At 45.4% G+C, this 20819-nt stretch overlaps 1 protein-coding gene across 3 annotated transcripts in view; it reads right to left on the bottom strand.

Annotated features, from left to right (window-relative positions):
• Positions 1–20819, bottom strand: part of MGA (MAX dimerization protein MGA) — an 872134-nt gene that overhangs the window by 569994 nt on the left and 281321 nt on the right. For all 3 annotated transcript variants that reach the window (XM_069638800.1, XM_069638798.1, XM_069638799.1), the window contains exon 6: positions 8747–8863. In XM_069638800.1, coding sequence (XP_069494901.1) covers positions 8747–8863 — 117 coding nt within the window. The remainder of the gene's footprint in view (positions 1–8746; positions 8864–20819) is intronic.

Genomic DNA, 20819 nt, shown 5'->3' with positions numbered 1-20819 from the left:
GTATGGTTGGGTATGCTGTCTGCCTGGAAGTAGTAGCGGCCTGAATAACCAGACTTTCTGGCGTAGGGTGTCTATTCAGGTATTCTGGATCAGAAGTAGAAGTTCTGTACTTCTTTGGAAGATTGCTGTCTACTGCAGCAATGCTATCAGGTTTTTCCCAGTTCCTTTGAACTGTCCTTTGGAGTGCCCTATGGAAAGGGAGAACTGGGTCTTTCCGGGGTCCCCAGACTATAATGTCCGTCATATCGTCTTGCTCAAACGTAGGGGAGGCTCTTCCCCCAACCCATATATTCAATCACCCTACTCAAATTCCTATACCCTGAGTCTGCATGTTCTGCAGGATCAGGTGCAGCAAACTCCAATTCAGGTGATGTGTCCACACTACTAGCAGAATGCAGAGTTTCACATAGTTCTCTCATTTTTGTTTCAGGGTTTATAAGTTCCTTTGGAAGATGTCTAGTGCCATATTTTACTCCAAAAGGAGTGACATCTTCATCCTCTGGGCCAGATTCTTCAAAAATTGAAGACATGGACCTAAAAAAGTCTGATTTTGGTGAAGGGTAAACCTTCTCTCTTCCTCCTGATTTTTCGTCAAAGGAATACGTGTTTTCTTCGAAGGGAAGGGGTCGAAGGAACCTTCGACACACTTGACAAAGCCTTTGATAAAGGCGTTGAGGATAATATCGGCTTCGTTGTCGAAGCTGTCGGCGCAGATGGCGTCGACGAAGTTGCTCTCGACTTCGACAATTTCTGCCTTTTATGAGGTATCGGAGATGCACTCGATCCTCGAGGATCTCTCGACAATTTGTCGACTCGAGTTTTATGGCTACTACTGGGCTTTACTGCCGTAGTTCCCGACTTCCCTGCGTCGTCTTGTGGACCGACTGCGGTCTGGCTTTTCTGAGGTTTCTTTGAGGAGGTTGTGGCCGCGTTCTCAAAGACCTGCATCATTTTTCTGCTAAAGCTCTCTCATTTTGAAGGGGAATCCGATCTTGTTGGACATCGAACCAATTCCGTCGATGTATCGGATGGTGACGATGGAGATCTGTCTCCTTTTGAGCTTCTTAGAAGACGACGACGAAGATCGTCTCGACCTGCTACGAGATCAGGATCTCTTCGAATGTTTATGATGTTCCGATTCTTTTGAATCGGTTCGATAGTCTGAGCCCAGACACCAAAGACAGATACGGTGAGGACCGGTGCTAGACATCTTCGACCCGCAGTCGATACACTTCTTAAACCCAGTTTTGGGAGTCAAAGCGGTCGATGAAGACATTTTCTTGACAGAAAATCTCGAAGCGCGTCGTTCATGAGAGCGAAGCAATCGGTAAAACGGAACTGAAGCCAACGGGCACGGCTCGAGCTACTTATACCATCAGTGACGTCGACACGGTACGGAGCCCATCGAGGGACAGTCGACGCCACGACCTTGAGCACAGCGCCCTCTGCCAAAATAAATTCCGAAGCAGCGAAGCTGGCGATAACGAATGATCACAAGATGAGGAACACGTGGGAGGACACAATCCATTCGAACTAGGTATTACCAATGGTTGAGAAGGGAGCTCTAAATCTTCATCTGTTGGAGGAAGTAATACAGGTTCTTTGGGCCTAGCCTCTTGAGATTTCTCCCTATGAGGGGGTCTTATCCCTATGAGGGGTTTAGAGGACTTCTGAATCGTGTTTCCCCGACTGTTTGGGGCTAGTACCTGACTTGAAGTAGAACGTCAAATTTCGGGTGCGGGCTGAACCGAGGCCTCGTCTGCGGACGGTCGGCCTTCGTGGGAATTTTTCACGAGACGTCTGTGCCGTCCTTCACCGGCCAGAACCTGTCATGCGGCGATCTCGAACAAGAGTGCCCAGAGGATAGAGATTCCACAGACCTTTCCCTGGACGTTGTGCGTTGCCATACGATTGACACTTGTGTCGAGTCTCGGCTTTGGGTTGTGTGCTTAGTGGTGGATGAAGTGATAGCGCTTCCGCTGCCGGGTGTCATTTCCATAACAAGGCTGCCGGCCTGTGTTCCGGGGTCGGGGGCCTGCGCTTGGGTAACCAAAGCCACCCAGTCGCCTTCGCCGTCAGAAACCCCGGCGTTGCTGCCGTCGCTGAAAACCCCTTCTACTTCCATGGCCTAGAGTTGCCTGGTGTACTGGGCCCAGCGTTTATTAGATCGGTCCTTCAAAGTCTTGGGCTTGGAGAGTCTACACGCTCGACAAGAGCCCTCAACATGGTCTCTCAGGAGACACAGGTTACAGACTAGGTGTTTATCGACCCACAGAAATCTCCTATTGCACTTAGGGCAAAATTTAAAGGGGGTCTTGTCCATAATGGAAAGTTACGGCAGCTAGGTGAATGTAGTGTAAGAAAAGGGGCATATACATTCTAAAATTACCTCCCCCTGTCTCCCTACTGTGTGGTCCGAAGCCCGGAGCGGCCTTCCAAGGCCAAAACAGATCTGTTGTGGGAGTCTTCCGACTGTCGTTTTTCTTGTCTTCACCGGCGTCTGATGTTTCGATAGTCAGTGATATAAAGGATAGTAAGAATAAACTATTGGTAATTGAAAAATAGTAAATGGCTATAAGCCGAAAGAGGAATTCTGCTATAAGCGTCCGTCTAGAATTGCGGAAAAAAACAATCTGAGCGACCTTGGCGCGTTGGGGATCATGGGTACAGTGGACTTCACACTTGGGATAGTATTACTGGCAAGCCCTGTCGATGTCCCTTTTCAAGTTTCGAAAACAACAACTGTATTACTCTGCAGCTTCCACTAGATGTCGGCCTATGCACAGCATGTGATCTAAGCAGATTCCACAAGCCTCAGAAATATATATATCCATAAAAACTAAGAAATGTAGGTTTACAAGAAACTAAGGCTAGAAGGTTTGCCCTTAACATATATCCTGGCAACCTTATATATACAGTGTTCGCACCGCTCCACTTAATAATAGCGCTTGTGAACAATAAACAAATTACCTGTGTCCCACGAAGATGTGCACGCAAGCCACGAGATACATAGTATCCCAGGCACGAAAGTCAAGTCAAATGACATGGCCAAATGAGTAAATAAAGATTAAACATTAGGCACGCGAGATCATAAACCTGTCAAGAAGTGGGAGCCCTGGTAAGACTCTGCTGCCACAAAATTCAGTTTCTATTACCTCACAAGCATGTTAGGCATGCGAAAAACTGCGAAAAAACTGAGATCAATGATGTCGAGAGGTTAATCTTAAGGGAATAACCGTGACTTTGCTGCCACCAAAACCCCAAAAACATTTTAATGCATCACAAGCAGATTGGGCACATAAGAAAACTGAGATCCTCAATACAGAGAGATCAGACAAGGTGCTTTGTAACGTGAAGGGAAAGGCAATGCGCGAATAACTGAGAATATGGCAGGGAGATTGCAAATGATTTGTAACTGTAAAAGTCAATTTGTTAAGAGGCAAGACATATGAATAGTGAACATACCAGGCACTATAAGAAATGCATCGGGTAAGAGTGATATAAGTATGACAACCTCAGGGTAAACAATCTGATAAATGTTGCCATAACTTTTCTCCAATATAAAAGACCCATTACTCATACTAGACATTGTTCCCAGGGGGACAACAAAAGCGGACAACTGTCAAGAGCATGAATAAATGAGCTACATTACCAGCCTAGGACGGTTAAGATAATCATCACGTGTCGTTTGTAAAAAGGCAAAAGTAGTACTACACTGATCAAACAGTTATATTGTGAAACTGTATATCAAGGACCCCCACCCCCTTGTGGTATTCTCATTGAGGGCTACACCGGCCAAGAAAAGGCACGGGCTGCCTGGACGAGCACCATTTGATTTTTCATGGTGAGTAAAGATTGAAATATTGAAAGATCAGTCCTAGATGAGAACTCCAGAGGTGATGGGTGGACTGAAAAGCATATTGCAGTGTATAGCTCCCACTGCAGGTTGTACACAAGAGTGAACAAATGAAAATCAGCCCGAGTAAAAGAATTACGAAAAAACTGATAACCCTATTGGCCTTTAAAATCCTTCAACACCAAGTTGCTTGCTTAACTATTGGGTCCTGAAGAAAGCGATTTGATCATGGGTGTTCAGGGTGTCACGCTGGACCCTTGGGACATTCACATACTAAGTAAATGCCAGCGAAAGAATATAATATTTTATTAATCAGAGAGATGTCTATGGTTTTAATCACACACATACAAATAAGAGGAGGAAATGAAGTTAAAGACAAACTCCCCCAATGTTGTTTTTTAAGCCTTGTCAAATAGTGCGAAAAGGCTTGTTAACTATAACACCCAAGAAATCTACAGATAGGGTTCAGTTCAGTAAAGGAACACACCACTGTTTAGCAAATTGGTTAGCTAAACTAGGGATAGTCTCTTCTCTATCCCCTTTAACTAGATAGGCGGTGAACCAGCGCTACCTAGGGTAAGATCAAACTTTGGAAAGGAATAGGAAGACTTTCCATGAGAGAGAGACAGCAAGCTGAAGGCGCTTTCAAAAAAGTTATCAATGGAATCTTAATACTTCCATCTTTTTTGTGTGAAAAATCAATGGAGTGAAGGATGGATGTTGAAGCTTATATAAGCCCTCTGTGTGGTTTGTTAGGGTAATGTCTGACCCAGTCATGATTTATTTGTATATTGTTAAGTGTGACAGCCACGGTTTGATGATCAAAGCATTTCCGAAAGCAGTGCAAATGAAATAAGCACATTCTCTGACCACTTTCATTTACACTGCTTTTTGAGAATCTGGCCCAATGCCATCAATATTTTTCTTCAACTTTTGGTGACATTTTGGAGACATCCCATTTGATTGCCCAATATTCAATACTTTCACAAATTCCCTACTCTGGTCTTTATCTTGCATAAAAGGACGTATTACGTGTATGATTTTCGTCAGTCTACGAAACATATCTAGACGTTGTGTATCAAAATAGATCAAAGGCATGAATGTTTATGTCATTACAGTGTTACACACCATCAAAAGACTGTTTTCCCTGCTTCACGGATATCACAGCCAGACAGTTTATTTCTACTGGAAACCACTGAGGCAACCTCAGAATTAACTAATAACAAAGACCCTAGCTACAGCATGTCTAGTGTGGAGGAAATCACCATCACCTTTGAATCTGAAGACACTCAATTGCCAGACAAATGGCTTTTGTACCATTAAAGTGCATAAAAAAACTTTTAAAAAAAATGCTACACCAAAAGGTAAATAATCTTTACAAAAAACTATGCAACACTGCAGCAGGGAAGCAGCATTCTTTCATAGAGGCAACAATGTATTTACAGGCAAGTATTAGGAAGAATTATTTGTAACCCCCAAAGTCTTTGAAGCAAACAGACTACCTACAATTCTTTTTTTTTCTTTTTTTTTTTAAATGGTTCAGTGGGTCAAAATGGACCACAGCCAGGTTAAATGGTTTCGACGAGGTGGATAAAAAATTACACAAAATAAAGATGCACCACTAGCTTAGTCGCATGACTAACAGAAAAGGGGTACCCTCTCTGTGAGACTATGGGGCGTCTTTGGGGTAGCCTGCGTTAGGGGACATAAGGGCTCTTAAGGCAGAAAATAAGAAACCGGACCACTCTCTTAGTCAGGCTATGGAATAATCCTGGCAGGGATAGGAAAATACAGTATAAAACGTAGAAAAGCTGCAAAACAAAGGGGGCTACCACGAGGTAAAAATTCGGCTTACAAAAACCAACAAGTGCATTTAGCACTAGGGTTGTCAATGTATAACGTTATTTATGCTGTGAAGATCTTGTTATTCTAACAATAACCTTAATTTACTTTATACCGGTTTACCGTCTGTTATCTCTTTTTGCTGTCAAAGGACAGTGATCACTCAGGAAGCTTTTAAAATTATTTTAATCTGTATGGCTACTCATTGTTGTTGTGATGCAACTGTTTTGTTTCTTAACTGTTGTATATTTTGAATTATTTGAATAAACAAGATTTATTGATTTGCTGTAACGTAATAAAGCCAAAACATCATTGCTAATGCACTGTAGGAATGTTAACAAAATGTGTTCACTAGAAAATAAACATTGCTGGTCCTTCTCTAAACAGTGAGCTTGTAATAAATCTGGGTAAATTGCTACTGGTAATTGCACTTTTTGAAAATGCAGAAGAAAGCACATATTGGTACTTTTTAATTTGGATTTAAAGTGTGCTTCCTGGATTACCCATTTACAAAAGTGTTAGTAATAGCATCTAACAGAAAACTTTAGTGAATCACAGGACATTTTTTGCATCCATTGTAAAATAAGTTTACTAAATGATTTATTGTAGCCACAATGTCTGGACAACAGGGATTATTTATGGTATTTTGTTTTGTTCTATTCTACTGTTTGATAATTAGGGCAAGCCAAATAATCTGAGGTAGGCCACAAATTGGAGCATAACCACATTTGTGGCATGGAACCTTATCAAAATAATTATAAATATATACAAAACTTTAAAACCTATGTAACTTCTGATTTTGTAATTATAAACGGGCAATAATTAAAGTTGCAAGCTACTAGACAGCCATAAAAAGTCACTCGCCACCTCAATGCTATACATACCATTTCCTATTTGCCAAGAGTTAAATATCACTAGCTAACAGCTAGTGGTGAGTGCTCATTTTGCACCCTGAATGATACCTTTGACACAAGTTTGACATGGAGCATGACAACGGTCAAGTAAACATACAATGCAAAGTACAACAATGCTCCCTTAATTTAAGAAACCTACAAAAATATGTATACTTTAGTTGATCGAGGCAGGAGTACAACACCCCTCAGGCCTCAACTTTGAGCTTCTTACAAAATGTGTTACTTGCATTGTATTTTATAAGTGATACAATGGTGCCAGCATTTTTCTTAACTGCAACAATTAGCATATTTTGCGTCTGTCTTGGACACACACTATATTCTTGGCTCTTATGTTTATGAGGAGGAAGGCAATACAAACTGAGTAAGAGTCACTGTGGTGCAGCCTTGTCAGGCTTTCCTTCAGAAACATGTCGCCTGATGTCCCTCGAAAGAGATCATATATGCCCTCCAGAGTTTATGCAAAGAAAATAACTTGTTTAAGGAACGCCATTTGTCTGTGCCCTTCCTTTTCTGGACTGTCCCTTGCACAAGGTTAGTTTTCAGTTGATTATAGGAACATCTGATATTTATAGAGCAACAGAGCTGTAGTACAAGGCCAGGGAAAAGAAATTACACCAATAATTTTTCAGGAGGGTGTTCAAACAGGACTGTTAGAGAGCCATTTTAATTGACACTTGTTTATCAATTGTAATGAGTAAATACTTGCTACAGTTAACACTGATGTAAAAGGTGTAGCCCTAAAAATGGACTGGTGCCTGAACAGGAATCCAGTGAAACATTTACCATATAGTTGGATTTTATATTTGCAACCCCAAAATAAATTTCTTTTCGTCTGTAACAGGCCTTATCCATTATAGTTAAAAGCAAAATAAAGTAAACCTAGACTGAATAGGACCCAACATTATCTTGGTGGTCTGTGTTTCTAACAGAATTACTGACATTGCAGAGCTGTTTTTACGAAAATGCTGCTACCTCAAGGGGAATTTTAAATACTTGAGGAATACTGTGAAAACCATGGTATACTGTCACATTACTAGCAGGTTATCATACCACTGAAATATCAATACCAAGATATCCCTACTTAGCAGCTAGCACATGAGTGCTCCGATTCAAATATTTGGCAGCCAGCAAAGCACTGGAGGCCCCCACATTCAACTTTGAAACGTTTTAGCTTTCTTTCATATGTAGATTCAGGTTTGAACCCAGACACCATTTCCAAAATAAGTTATAGCTGGTTCTGGCGACTGTATCCTACGTCTCCAAAGTAAATAGTGGTCATGACCGTACATGGAAACCTCTGTATACCACCCACTCTCTTGTAAGAAACAATGTCTAGCTGCGGGGATCCTGAAATTATGTACTCTGGGATTCCACATAGGGACAGCAGGCCCACCAGAAAGCAGAGGCAAGGCAGCCAGCCGTGCAAGGCAACTCAGGCAGGGAGGCAGGGAACAGAGTGCCTCTGGGGTTTTTGCGTCCACAATGAGGCCTTCAACAAGTCCTCATCATGTAATAAGTCAATGAACAAGTCAGGAAAAAGTAAAACACACAATGGCCTCGCACCAGAGGTACAGATTAAGACCTTTTGACTGCAGAGGGGCAGATGAAAAGCATGCAGGACAATACAATTCATCTTCAATGGGCTACTAATACCTAATAAGCTATGAAAGTGGTTAGGACCCCCACCTCCCCCAGAAAATAGATTGTCTTTAGATACCGATATTTAGAATTTATTGATTTGCCATTACCAAAGTTGGTAGTATTTTCGCATTCAGACAATCTCTCGTTTTGACTGGGGAAGCCAAACTGAAAAGAGAGACACATGCATTTTGGGTCTCTGGAGTGAATTTGTCCTGAATTCAGATATACAAATGTTTTGAATTCGGTAACCTGATAAAGTTACAACTAGGACAATACTTCTCCTCTAGTCTGACATTACTCATGCAAGGTATGAATTAGCATCTTAAATGTACCCCTGGTGTCAGGTGGAACTCCAGGCACTTTGAAGTGTGTGGATTCAGACGCTTGACCTATGCCCCTCCCTCCCACCCTTCAATGTGCGATTATCATGTCTGTAGAAAAAAAATCAAACTACAACACAGGATTTAGCAACATTTTTCAGCAATATACTTACCAGGTAAACCTTTGTTCTCTGGACCGTAACCACTGAAGTAGGCAAGAGGCAGCTGCACACCCAAGTACCGTAGGTCAATGCTGACAGATGGGTCTACAACACCCAATTTTAACCCCACTGAAAGAAAAAAATTATGAATTTACTGCCAAGGCAACAGTTACTAATTCACCTTGTCCTGCAAATCGTACAAAACAAGTCAAAGACGTGCCTGTCTATTGTGAAACACAAGGTTTGCCTGAGAAGATTAAAGACTGAAAGTAACACAGATATGATGTACATACATTTCTCATGACTGGTGAGACAGTCAGTACCCCGACTCTGTCCAAAGGCCTGAGGAGACACTGCAGCCCAGGAAAGGCAGCCTACCTGGGTTGTGTTACAAACAAAACGTTTGGTTCCCGTTGGATTAGAGTAAAACAGAAATGATATTCATTATTCAAGTATCACAGTTATTTTGCACATGTAAGGTAACATTTTCTCTTATCTATTTAACAAATCTTATTTATTGTGAGAATGTTTTACAATTTATTCAAAAAAGAATAAGTTGATTCACAATTACCAAAATTCATAGAAGTTCAATGAAGAGCATTTTAACACAAAAAAGGCAAGAAATTTAAGTGTTTCATAAACACATTAAATCAAGACTAGACATAAATGCACATAGATGAAACAAAAATCAAATGTCAGAGCGCATAGAACAAAGAAATAAAAGCAAGGTGAAAAACCGTCTATTTAGACAATTCTTGAGTGACATATACCAAGAGATAATAGTATAGGGTGGACACAGTCGCCTATTCTGCCCCTACCATTAGGTCCAGTGTAAAAAGGAAAAGAGCAAGAAAATGTACATTTACTTAGTCTAATACCCATAGGTCAACTAGATGAGGGCCCCAATGCAACAAATCCAGGGAATGTGTCCCTTTTCTCCAAAGGGGAGCCATCCAGTTTAGGACTAGAGCGATGAGTCCTCTATGCAATAACCTCCCTAGGGGTCATGATAGGTGGGGTGACCCCGCCCCCCACCCACCAACCCCTCTGCGGACAAGGCATGGCCAAGTCTGCGGTCCACCTCAACTCCCTTCTATGTTCAAGACCCCAATGTTTGTAGGCTATATGGGATGTGAACATATTACTTATGTACAGGGCCCCCTTAAATTGGATGGCTTGATTGACCTGTACTCGTCATCACCTCCTGGAGAAACAGTTGACCAATCCTGCCAAAACAAAAGGAGAGCATCCAGCAGAGAAGGCAGAATGGCAGCCTGTGCCAAGTAAAAAGGCGGCCCCTCCGACAAACGACAAAGCCATGCAGGGGACGTGGGTGGAGGAGACAGAGCTCTGTGAGGAACGCTGCCAAAACTACAAAGGAGGGCAACCCAACGCAGAAGGGGCCGCTGAGGTAGGAAGTGCACAGAGAGACGCATAAGTACTGGCATCCTGACGCACACACACCGAATGCCGAACGGGAGGAAACCAAACTTAGGCTGCAGACCGAACAAAGTAATCAAGGGCGCGGATCCGCAGGAGTTGGAGAACTCGACTCCAGTACATAGCCCCTCCACTGGAAAAAAGGTACGCGGCTGCAAAGGGAGACTGGTTGCAGGGCAGGGAGGCCAACATTGAGTAGAGCCGACAGAGTCCATAGCGAATCTGTGGCTGAGCAAGCAAAGACCTTGCAAAGGGGGAAGAGAAACATATGGAGTCAGGTTGACCCAGCTCATAGCCCACCGGAGGCTGAGAAACAGGGAATCCTATCAAGGGGAAAAGAAACCACACCACATAGGTTTCAGCAAACACATGGCCCAACTGGGGCTATGATATCAGGGACCCCATGAAGGGGAGAGAAAGAGACAATAAAGGAGATACTTGAACAATACAAAAACATTAACCAGTGAACTTTCTTGGTTTTGTTATGAACATAAACCTACCCAGGTCAGGGGGAAATATCCCCTTTGAGGGATAAATTGAACAGTTTGTAGAATCTGTGACAAGGACATTTTTTGTTTCTAAAGCCGAGAGACATTCCTTTTGTTTTCCTGGATTTGATGTTGGTCGCCAGTCTACGAAACCAGGGACTGGAAAAGACTAAGAACATCATGGTGACTGATCCCATCACGGTTTCAAAAGGGGAAGTAACCTGTATTAAGACTTAGCCTTTCTTTCTTTCTTTGTGATAGGTTAGTATAGATTTGACAGATGGCAGAGTTATTTTGTAAGACGTCCTGATGGGCACCTGTTTCTTTAGCTTAAGGAATCTTGCATAGAACTAGGGAATTAGAGTAGGTTTTTCTTTAAGTTGAAATAAAGTACACTGTTCAAATAGGCCTTCTTTTGCCGTATGTCTGACATACCACAGCCACTAGCCCTTATATGCAGTTATAATCTGGGAATATCCACGCTGTTGGTTTGTTTTTCACAAATGGATTTTCCACATCGTTAATTATTTGGTAGTAAGTGCAAAAAGAGATTTTATTCATCAATTTGTTTGAAGCGTGGGCTTACCCACCGAGGACGCATAGACGTCGCCATTATTCCTAATTTAGGGCCCAACGAGGAGCCCAGCAGTCATTGACAAGACTGACCATCCAACTCATCCAGGACCCCATAGGGGGCACTAACCTTTCGCAAATAGCCTTGATAAAGACCCACGGGTCGAAACACACGTCGGCTGACCACTACTGGGAACATGAGCCCACACTTCAAGCAAATTGATGAATAAAATCTCTTTTTACATTTACAAGCAAATAATTAACGGTGTGGAAAATCCATTTGTGAAAAACAAACCAACAGCAAGGTATCCAGGATATTCCCTGATTATACTACAAAGGAGGTGCGGACTTCACCTCAAAAAACACATCCTGTGACCTTGCACCAGGACAACAAGTAACAGAGCTTAGCAAGGAAGGTTCCATACCTAGGGCCCCAATACCGAATTGTATATGCAGTTAAACTGGTGATGAAATCTTACTTCCTGTGTCACACATGCTGACCGTCCAACAACTGATAAACCTACATACTACTCAAATATTCACAAAATGTCTGGAAGAAAACAAATGTTATTCTACTAACACACGCAAGGCTGATGCATATTTAAGTACACAATTAACGAAAAATAGGATGATCTCGCGACTAGAGCAATTACAACTATTGACTAATGCATGGTGTGAGAAACCTGAAGGTGTCTCCCTAGGTAGTCCCAGGGGATCTGTCATCCAGGAGCCAGGAAACTGCCATCGCTATTGGATCCAGTTCTTGGGGGTGGACCAGTGAGGGAGAAGCACCTGAATGGGGGGTCCTCTAGAAGTGGGACACCGGCGGGTGAGACGCAGTATCCCCCTTCCTTTAACACCTGTTTTCGAAGGATGTTCCAAACCACTGCCCCCTTCCCCCTTTCCAACACAAGCACTTTCACACAACACAAAGGACAACGGACACCAGAGCCGGTTACCTGACATGTCCCAATACAAGGGTCTGGCAATTGATCAGAATCGCACACACCTGACGGCCCTTTCCCTTCCCCACGGGGATAAAAGGTGGAGCCAGAGAGCACAGTGTTAGGCAGAAACCTGTGCAGTTCCCTCTGGGACCACTGCAAAAGATTTAAGACTACAGGTGTTTGGCAGTAAACCCACTTGGTAGCAGTCTGTACCAGACAGATTCACTTGGTAGCTGTGGCTGAGCAGTCAGACTTCCCTCAAGAAGAGTTAGGCAGTATACAGAGTATTCACAATAGGTCAAGAGAACGCAAAAGAACAAGTAAACACTGACCAGGGCTTGGTGTAAAAGAGATATAATTATTTCTTTAAAACCACATCTAGAAAAACACACAGGCACTAATAGTAAGCAATTCAAAAACATGGTCACTAAAAGATATACACTCCCTTAAAAGAATATTAGACAAGTCTTAAGTAAAGCCCCACTTATTTTCAGACAGCGGTGAGCGCTTAACGTAGATGGCACTCTAATAGTTTGTTTTAAAAGGGAGAGAAAAGCAGAGAACAAATTGAAACAGATCCCAACACTTTTACAAGAGCATAGCAAGCGAGGAGGCAAAGTAAAACCGTGAATTCAGAGTCAGTAGGCTGGATCCGCTTTAAGGGGATCGTGTCCAAGGTCACACGGTTGCAGTGCACAAAAGTCTTGTAATGGTTCAAAAAGGAGTTGGATCAGAGAAAGGGACCAGTTAGAGGGTCAAGGCGGCCAGCCCAGTCTAGAAGGTTAAGGAGTTATTATTACCTTGCTGCAATCTTTAGAAAGGGAGGCCTGGCGGACACGGTACCTTAAAGTGGTGAGAATGCTCCAGCGGGGGCAGTTGTTCCTGGCAGCGGGTGCAAGTCGGTGCTTCGTCCGGGGGAAGAGGATCTCGTCGTGGAGGAAGACAGGAGTCTGTTGCACTGCCAGGGAAGAGACTAGCCGCAGAGTTTCTCAGGTACAAGGAGCGGTCCGTTGATTCGCGGTTCAGGGTGAGTGGCTATCCGGCCGCCGGGTTGCTTGGCACGGACAGTTCGACCACAAACCGGTCTGGGGTGCGAAGAAAAAGAAGGTAAACTGGTTGTGCCCACCAGTCAGGGGAAGAAGCCTCTCCAGCCGGGAGATCTTCTCTGTCGTCGGGAAGTGGTGAGTCGGTTCTGCAGGGCACCACGGGTGGTGTCATCGTGGTAGGTCGGCTCAGCTTCTCCCTCATCGGATTCTCAGGTCCTGTGGCAACTTCTGAAGTTCCAGTCCCCAAAGCCCTGCTTTTATGCAGCAAACTCCCATTCACTCAGCCTAGCTGTCACTCAAACATGCTAAGTGGTGAGCCGGCCGTTACCAAGGTAACTCAGTCCAGGGTGCCTAAACCCCCTCCCACACCCCCTGTGCTACCCAGACAGAGTGGCACCACTTTTGGAGGCTTCTGTGGAGAAGCCCGCCAAAAAGTGGAACAAAGGGCTCGACTTGGGTTGGAGTCACAGAAGAGAACACAAACGAAATTTTGGAATCGAGTCATGGCAAAAAATACCAACCGGAGAATTAATATTATTTGAATAAACCGGCGGTATGTTCGAGGCTATGAGAATTAAATAATTAAAGTTGGTAGCCTCGAACAATGGGAAAATCCCATAGGAAAATATTTGCGATCGAATATAAAAAGTAGTTTCCACTGCCACCAGCCAAAACTCGATCCGGGGGGACGGAGACGTGCCCCCTCGACTAACAGACCCCGGGGCAATCGAATTGCCCTGACCAGTACGTCCACAATATGATGGTGTGTACTGGTTTCTGTTAATAATTTGGGACTAGTAAAGCCAATGGTCACTTTACATGCTCTGGGAGACAGTAGTCAGTCCCATGGTATGGAGTCTATGGTGGGGTGTCACTATGACACCCCTGTGTTACTGCACGGAGGGTGCTGTGTAACATACATAGTAAAAACACATGAGACCCTACAGAGTAAAGGACCCCATAGCCCATAAAACACATAAGCAGTCAAAGGAACACCATAAATCATGTCCAACAGTGGGAGAAAGAGAGTCTCACTCTTGGCAGGAGGAAAAAAACTCCAGAAATCCAGCAAAGCTGCTGGGGGACTCACTAGGTTAGGAAATTCAGCCTAAAGAGAGAATTCTCCCTAACATACAGTACGAGCAGGCCGAGCACGGCAGACAGCACAACGAGACAGCTAACACACAGCCATTCAAGAGAAGGAGAAAGGAGAAAGGTGTCAGGAATCGAGGGGGTGGCGAGGAGAGAAGTGACCTTGCCCTTTTCGTCCCAGACCGGCAGAGCCTTCGTGGAAGAGAGCCTACAACCGCAAACAATAGCACAAGTGTCCTGCAGCTGATGTCAGCGGGACAAGGGGCAAACCTATGCCGTTAATCAGGAGCGAGGGAAGCTCCCGCACCCGTGGTACCGGCCTTCATTCAAGAGAGGCAAAATCCAAGCGGTTCATCACAGCTGGTGAGTCAAGGGGAGAATCGATAAGAACTGGGCTGTGCTGAATGAGAAGTGGCAAATTTGAACCAAGTTTAACAAACTTTGAATGAACTGAAAAAAGGTGAAAGGGGAGACCAGCTGTAAAGGGAAACCAGCACCACGGAGGTGCTAATTCAAGAGAATCTGCTCGAGTCCCATTTGAGAGAAACAAAATACCAGAAGGCCGTAAGAGGGCCAGCGAAATAGGTCAAAGTGGTCAAACAGAGGGTCAAGCAAAATCCCTGTACAATCGAAAGACTTTAATCTACAAGCACTTGGAAAGCAAGGGACGTGAATCCCACATTGAGAGAAAGGAAGGAAAGTGAATCCCACATCGAGGCAAAGCAAGGGAAGTGAATCCCGCAACACTTGAGAGTAAAGTGAGTATGAAGTCAAGAATGGTCCGCGCCCCGAAGAGGGGACACGGGTGAATCTATGACCCAGTGAATATTGGAAACAAACTTAATTGTTAAAGGAACTTTTTGTTTTGTTAACTGAACACTTAAGGCCCTGAAGGCAAGAGGCTTTTCTAAGGAAACAGTCGCCTCGGGCTGAGTCGGCCCGAGACTGTACTGTGCTGTGCTCCAAGCTCCCATCTTTCCCTGTGTCCAAAAAGTGGGGAAGGGAGACCCAGGATACCGCATCTTGACATATTATAACACTTCTTTCTTTTCTTGAGAACTATCCCACACCCTTTTTTGTATTAGTTGTGAGGTTGGCAATAGGTTTCTTAGTATAGACTCTTCTTATTTTGACGCCGCCGCTAGGACTGCCTTATTTTACATTTGATGGTCAACGCTTGCTCCCATCTTAGATTTAGGTCTAGAAAAGGCATTTTTCCACCTTGCATAAGGAATTCATTGCTCAATAAACACCCTTGAACTGTGATCACTTGTGTCTATCTTACTTGTTGTCACCATGAGTTTCTCACATCGGTCAAGAGCACTGCTGTTCACTGTGATAAGTCATCAATACCACTCTCAGACCAAGATAGCAGTTTTAAGTGTCTTTAAGATGCCAGTAAGATAGCTCAGCAGGTCAATTGCTCACGGTTGCAATCTGCGTGTGATCTGAAGGATGCAGGTTCAAATCCTGGTGGTGTTTCATTTGGGCCCAATTTAATTTCCCTACATTTATGTCTATGAAAACGATCAGTTTTCCCCACCATATGTAGTAAACCATGTTTAATATCATTGAAAGAAGTTGTCCCAAGAGAGTTGAGAGTCTGGTAGAATGTATGTAACTCTCCACGTAACAAAGGTGCGAGGAAACAGGTTTCGATTTCCTCACTCCAATGGAACTGCCTAACTAATCTTTCAAAATGTAAGAAAAAATGTCCACGATCCGCTCCCTCTTGGTCAGGCTGTAGGATACCATCTGAAGTACGGGTCTCTGTTGGGCAAACCCATTTTTTTCTAGACCCTCTTGATGTCTTAGGTCTGACAGGGCTTCTGTACGATTCATATTTTCTATGTGGATTGTTTAGTAGATACCCTCTTCTCTTTCAGACTCAGAGTCCCTAGATGCTTTGGAAGAAGTCTCTTCCCAATCCGAGTGTCCCTCGTCTTCAGGATCACGCTCTGACCCATCTGAGGTTTCACTGGGAGTTTTGTGGCAATGACTAGTAAAGTTACTCACCGTAGTGACTACCTTACTCTTATTCCATAGTCCCCTTTCCTCCAAACTTGTGGGGCAGTGCATCCTTTGGGACAGGAACGGAGCACTTTTGTTAAAAAGCATCAAAACTTCTATTTTTGTCCTGCTTTTATTTTTACACAGGGCCAACACACGTAGCCGTAACCCCTCTCTCCTAAGCTCCGCCCCGTGCAGCGACCTTCAGTCCTTTTCTATTGCGCGGTCTGAGACCATTTAAGCAATAATAGAGGATACTTATTAGAAGGGATGGCGGGTAGGCGTATGGAGGAAAGGGGACTATGGACTAGGAGTAAGATAGTTACTACGGTGAGTAACTTTGTTATACTCCTACGTCCCGTCCCCTTTTCTCCATACTAGTGGGAGATTCCCAAGCACACACCATAGGTAGTACGGGTGGATGGAAAAAACCTTACTCTGAAGAACAGCCTGGCCAAATTGGGCATCAGCCCTGGAGCTCAGGTAAAGCCGATGGGGAGGCCCACAAAGCCATGTACTCCCAAGGGACATACTTTGGAAGGCAACAGCAGTCACTTTGCCACAGACTAGATGTGCATGGATGCTCTTCGGTGGTTGAAGGCCTTGAATGCTATAGGCTTCTGAAAAACCTGAGGCACTCCAGCAGGGAATAGTTGCTTTGGAAGCTAGTTTCCCCTTCGGGTCTCTGAATGTGAGAAAGAGTTGTGAGGAGCTTCTGAGTTCACTCGTTCTATCGAGGTAAAACTTAAGGGCTCGCCTGCATCCAAGTTGTGTAAAACTCTCTCGGCATCAGACGCCAGGTTAGGAAAGAACACAGGCAAGGAGATTGAATGGTTAAAATGAATATCGGTAACCACCTTAGGCAGGAAGGAAAGATGAGTGCGAAGCACAACCTTATCCCTGTGGAAAGTGAGGGACGGATGTTCCCAGGAAAGAGCTTGGAGCTCACTTACTCGCCTCCCTGATGTTATTGCGATCAGAAAAGCAACCTTCCAAGAAAGGTACTTAAGATCGGTAGTAGCCATGGGTTCAAATGGCTTATGGCATAACGCGGCGAGGACCACACTGAAATCCCATTTTGGATGAGGGGTGCAACTCGACGGGAAGAGATAAAGAGACCCGCAAAATGGCTTTTGATGACTGCATTAGTCAATGAAAAGGAACAGCTAGCTGTCCATGGACAGGTAGGCCGCAATAGCGGATAAGTAAGTTCTGCATAACAGAACATGGATGCCAGAAGCAGCCAGATGAGACGCAAAAGATTGAACAGTGTCGACCGAAGCTTGCCTGGGATTAGGCTGTTTAGCTAAACACCAGTGGCAAAACCGGAGCCATTTGCTCCTGTACTGAGCCCTCGTAGAAGGGTTCCTGGCCGCTTTGATAATGCACACATTGTCTTCGGACAGATCGAACTGTGTTAACGATCTGAACTCGGCCACCAGGCCGCCAAGCTGAACGATTGTGGGGAGGGTTGCCACATCTGGTGAATGCTCTGGTGAAGCAGGTCGGGAATCTGTGGCAATCTGAACAGGTGAAATTCTGACAGATGCTGTAGTTACGAAAACCAGAATCCTGCTGGCCACCAAGGAGACTTGAACAGGAGAGTGCAGTTCAATGTGCTCCTGCAGAGCAACCAATGGATCAGAGGCAATGAAGGAAAAGCATAAGCTTTCATGTTGTCCCACGAGATCACAAGGGCGTCCTCCCAGGAGGATGCTCCGAGCTCGGCTCTGAACGCCTAAAGAAGCAATTTCTTGTTCGAAGAAGTTGCAAAGAGGTCCACCCTGGAGTGCCCCATTGATGGAAAATGATGGAGACGACATTGCTGTTCATCTCCGACTCGTACTGCTGCCGGCTGCCGACTGAGTGAATCTGCGGCCACATTGATGTGACCCGGGATGTTTACAGCCTGGAGCCAAACATTGTGCTGGATGGCCCAGTCCCAAATTTGTATGTCAAGATCCACAAAGAGGGGACTTGGTTTCGCCCTGCTTGTTGATGTAAAATATCGTCACTGAATTGTCCGTGCGTACACGAACTACACTGCTGCTGTAAGGGAGGTAATCAAAATGGCTGCTGTGTTCCACAGAGTTTGGGCTGCCATTTTGTCTACGCCTGGGGCGAACTGCGTCACAGGAGCAAGTGAGGCAATAATCTCCTCATGGGAGTCAGGGGCCTTGTGTGCCATCTTAGCTTTGAAATAAGGGACCTCGGTAGAGGCGGTACTGGCAGATCTAGGGTGTTCACTCGACACGTAAGGGACTGCCCCAGAATTAGCCTCTAGTGGAGGATCCTCAGCAGAGCCGGTACTGGATGGCCTATGGTGCGTGACCGCCTTCTTTTGCCCCCTCAAGAGAACTGGTATCACCACAGCCATGCGCGTGGAAAGGCTGAGGGATAGAATTTACAGCCAAGACCCTCGATGAGGGGCCCTCAATTCTGTTGGTGTCTGATTTAGCCCCAAGAAGAGGAACCTCAGGTTAAACCCTGGTACATCTAGACACCTCGAGAGGGGCCTTGAGCCGAGACTCGGTACAGTTAGCTCCAGATGCGGAAGTCTCAGGGCGAACCCTGGTATCCAAAGCCACAGAAGAACTGGGCTCAACCTTAGCCCCCAAACGGGGAACCTTGGAAGATCTGGTTTTAGCAGACCCGCTGCGGGGGCCCTCGGAGGAGTCTCTGGTGCGCCTCGTCGAGCTGAGAGCAAAAGGGAGTACTTGAAATTGAAAGTGTTCCGCTCACACGGAGAACCACAGATATTTCCGATGCGGGCTCCAAATCAGAATGTACATGCAAGCCTCCTGGAGGTCCACCACACAGTCCATCGCCCTTCCGAAGAGGACTTTATTTGGCAGGGCTTGATCATTTTGAATTTCTCTTCGTGAAGAGATTGAACTGGGAAAGATGGAGGATAGTGCGCAGGCCAGCCTGGTTGGGTTTGGGCACTGAAAAGACGGGAGTAGTAGCCCTCCTCTTGCTCCCTGAGGGGAACAGGTTCTACCGCTCTGAGGTCTAGAAGTTTCTGTACCTCGGCTCTGAGTGAGGGCGACCCAGTCTGCTGCAAGGAAGGGTTGTAGGGTAGGGCGGAGGAGCAAACGAAAGCCCGCCCAAGCGATGGACAAAACCCACCGGTCTTCGGTGATGCCACACCTCCAGATGAGACAAGATTCGTCCTTCCACCGGAGTCTCATGCGACCGACAAAAATATCATTTTGAGGATTTGTCTGCAGGGAGACTACCTGTCCCTGGAGAGGAGGCTGACAGCTGAGAGGAAAACCAACCACCTTGCCGTTGTTGTTTTCGGGGGGGCCCGCCAACCGGAGCTTCAGTTCGGCACGCACAGCGATCCTGAAACCCCCTGAATCCAGAGAAGGAGTTTGGGACCCTGACCTCTGTGTAAAAGGGGCCTTAGCTGGAGCTTTCACCAGGACCGATAAAGATTTGGCGGTTTGGGTACTCGCTTTCCTCTTTGGAAGTTCCTCGTCTGTAGAAGAATCGAACAATTCCTTGCCATCAAAAGGAAGGTGCAGTACTTTGTCTTGCACTTCCTTTGAGAACTTTGTCACGTGGAGCCACGCCGGGCGGGAGATGTCAATCCCGACCATAAGACCTCGAGCCGAGGTATCCACGTGGTGTGCCGCAGCTTCCAGTAGATCCTGTGCCAACACTTTGGCGTCCGATAAACCGGCTTTAAAGTCATCTAGCCTATCCGCAGGAATACACTCCTGGAAATCGGCTAGCTCTTTCCACAGCCTCAGATTTGCTGCTGCCAGGATGAGCTTGGTGTTAGCTTGATGAAGTTGGAGCGCCGAATTGTCAAAGACTTTCTTGCCCAAGGCATCCAGAAGCTTATCCTCTTTGGAAAGGATTTGGGCTGCTGCCGTGGAAGATGCAGAGGCTGGCTTCGACTGGAGGGTGGCTGCTGACACCACCGTTGAGGAAGGGAGCAAACACGCAGATAAGGCCATCTCCTCAGAGGCGTGAAGCTTGTATCAAGCATCAATCCTCTTGTTGAGGTGGAGCCGGTATGGGGTTTATCCCAGACCTTACGGGCCTCGGCCAAGACGTCCTTCTGGAGGAACATGCCGGTGCACTCCTGAGGTGATAGGGTAAAGGCTCCAGAAAGCACCCCCTCCTGTGGAGTGGGGGCCTTAGGTACTGGAATATCAAGGAGGGCCATCATATCCAGGACTGGGTCATGGAATGCTCTTACAGAGCGGGGCTGCTCATCGCTATCCTGATCCGCTTGAGGCTCATCCAGCAAAGCAGGAACAGCAGACTGGTCCACCAGGCGAACCGCCTCAGGTTTTAAGGTGTTATCCTCTTCTGCTGGTGTCTTCTCTATAGGAGACAGCAGGAGTGGTGGAGGAGGTTCAATAGGAAGCGGTGGAGGAGGTTGCACCACCGGAACCTGCGTAGGAACAGCTGGGGTAGAAGGTGGAACAGGAGGGTTCAGGACACATTTCCCTGAAAAGACCTTTGAAATACG

Source organism: Ambystoma mexicanum, chromosome 14 (assembly GCF_040938575.1).
Source record: "Ambystoma mexicanum isolate Mex_15411 chromosome 14, UKY_AmexF1_1, whole genome shotgun sequence".
Lineage (NCBI taxonomy): Eukaryota > Metazoa > Chordata > Amphibia > Caudata > Ambystomatidae > Ambystoma > Ambystoma mexicanum.
The sequence above is the reverse complement of the archived record's forward strand: the minus strand, read 5'-3'. Positions and strand labels throughout refer to the sequence as shown.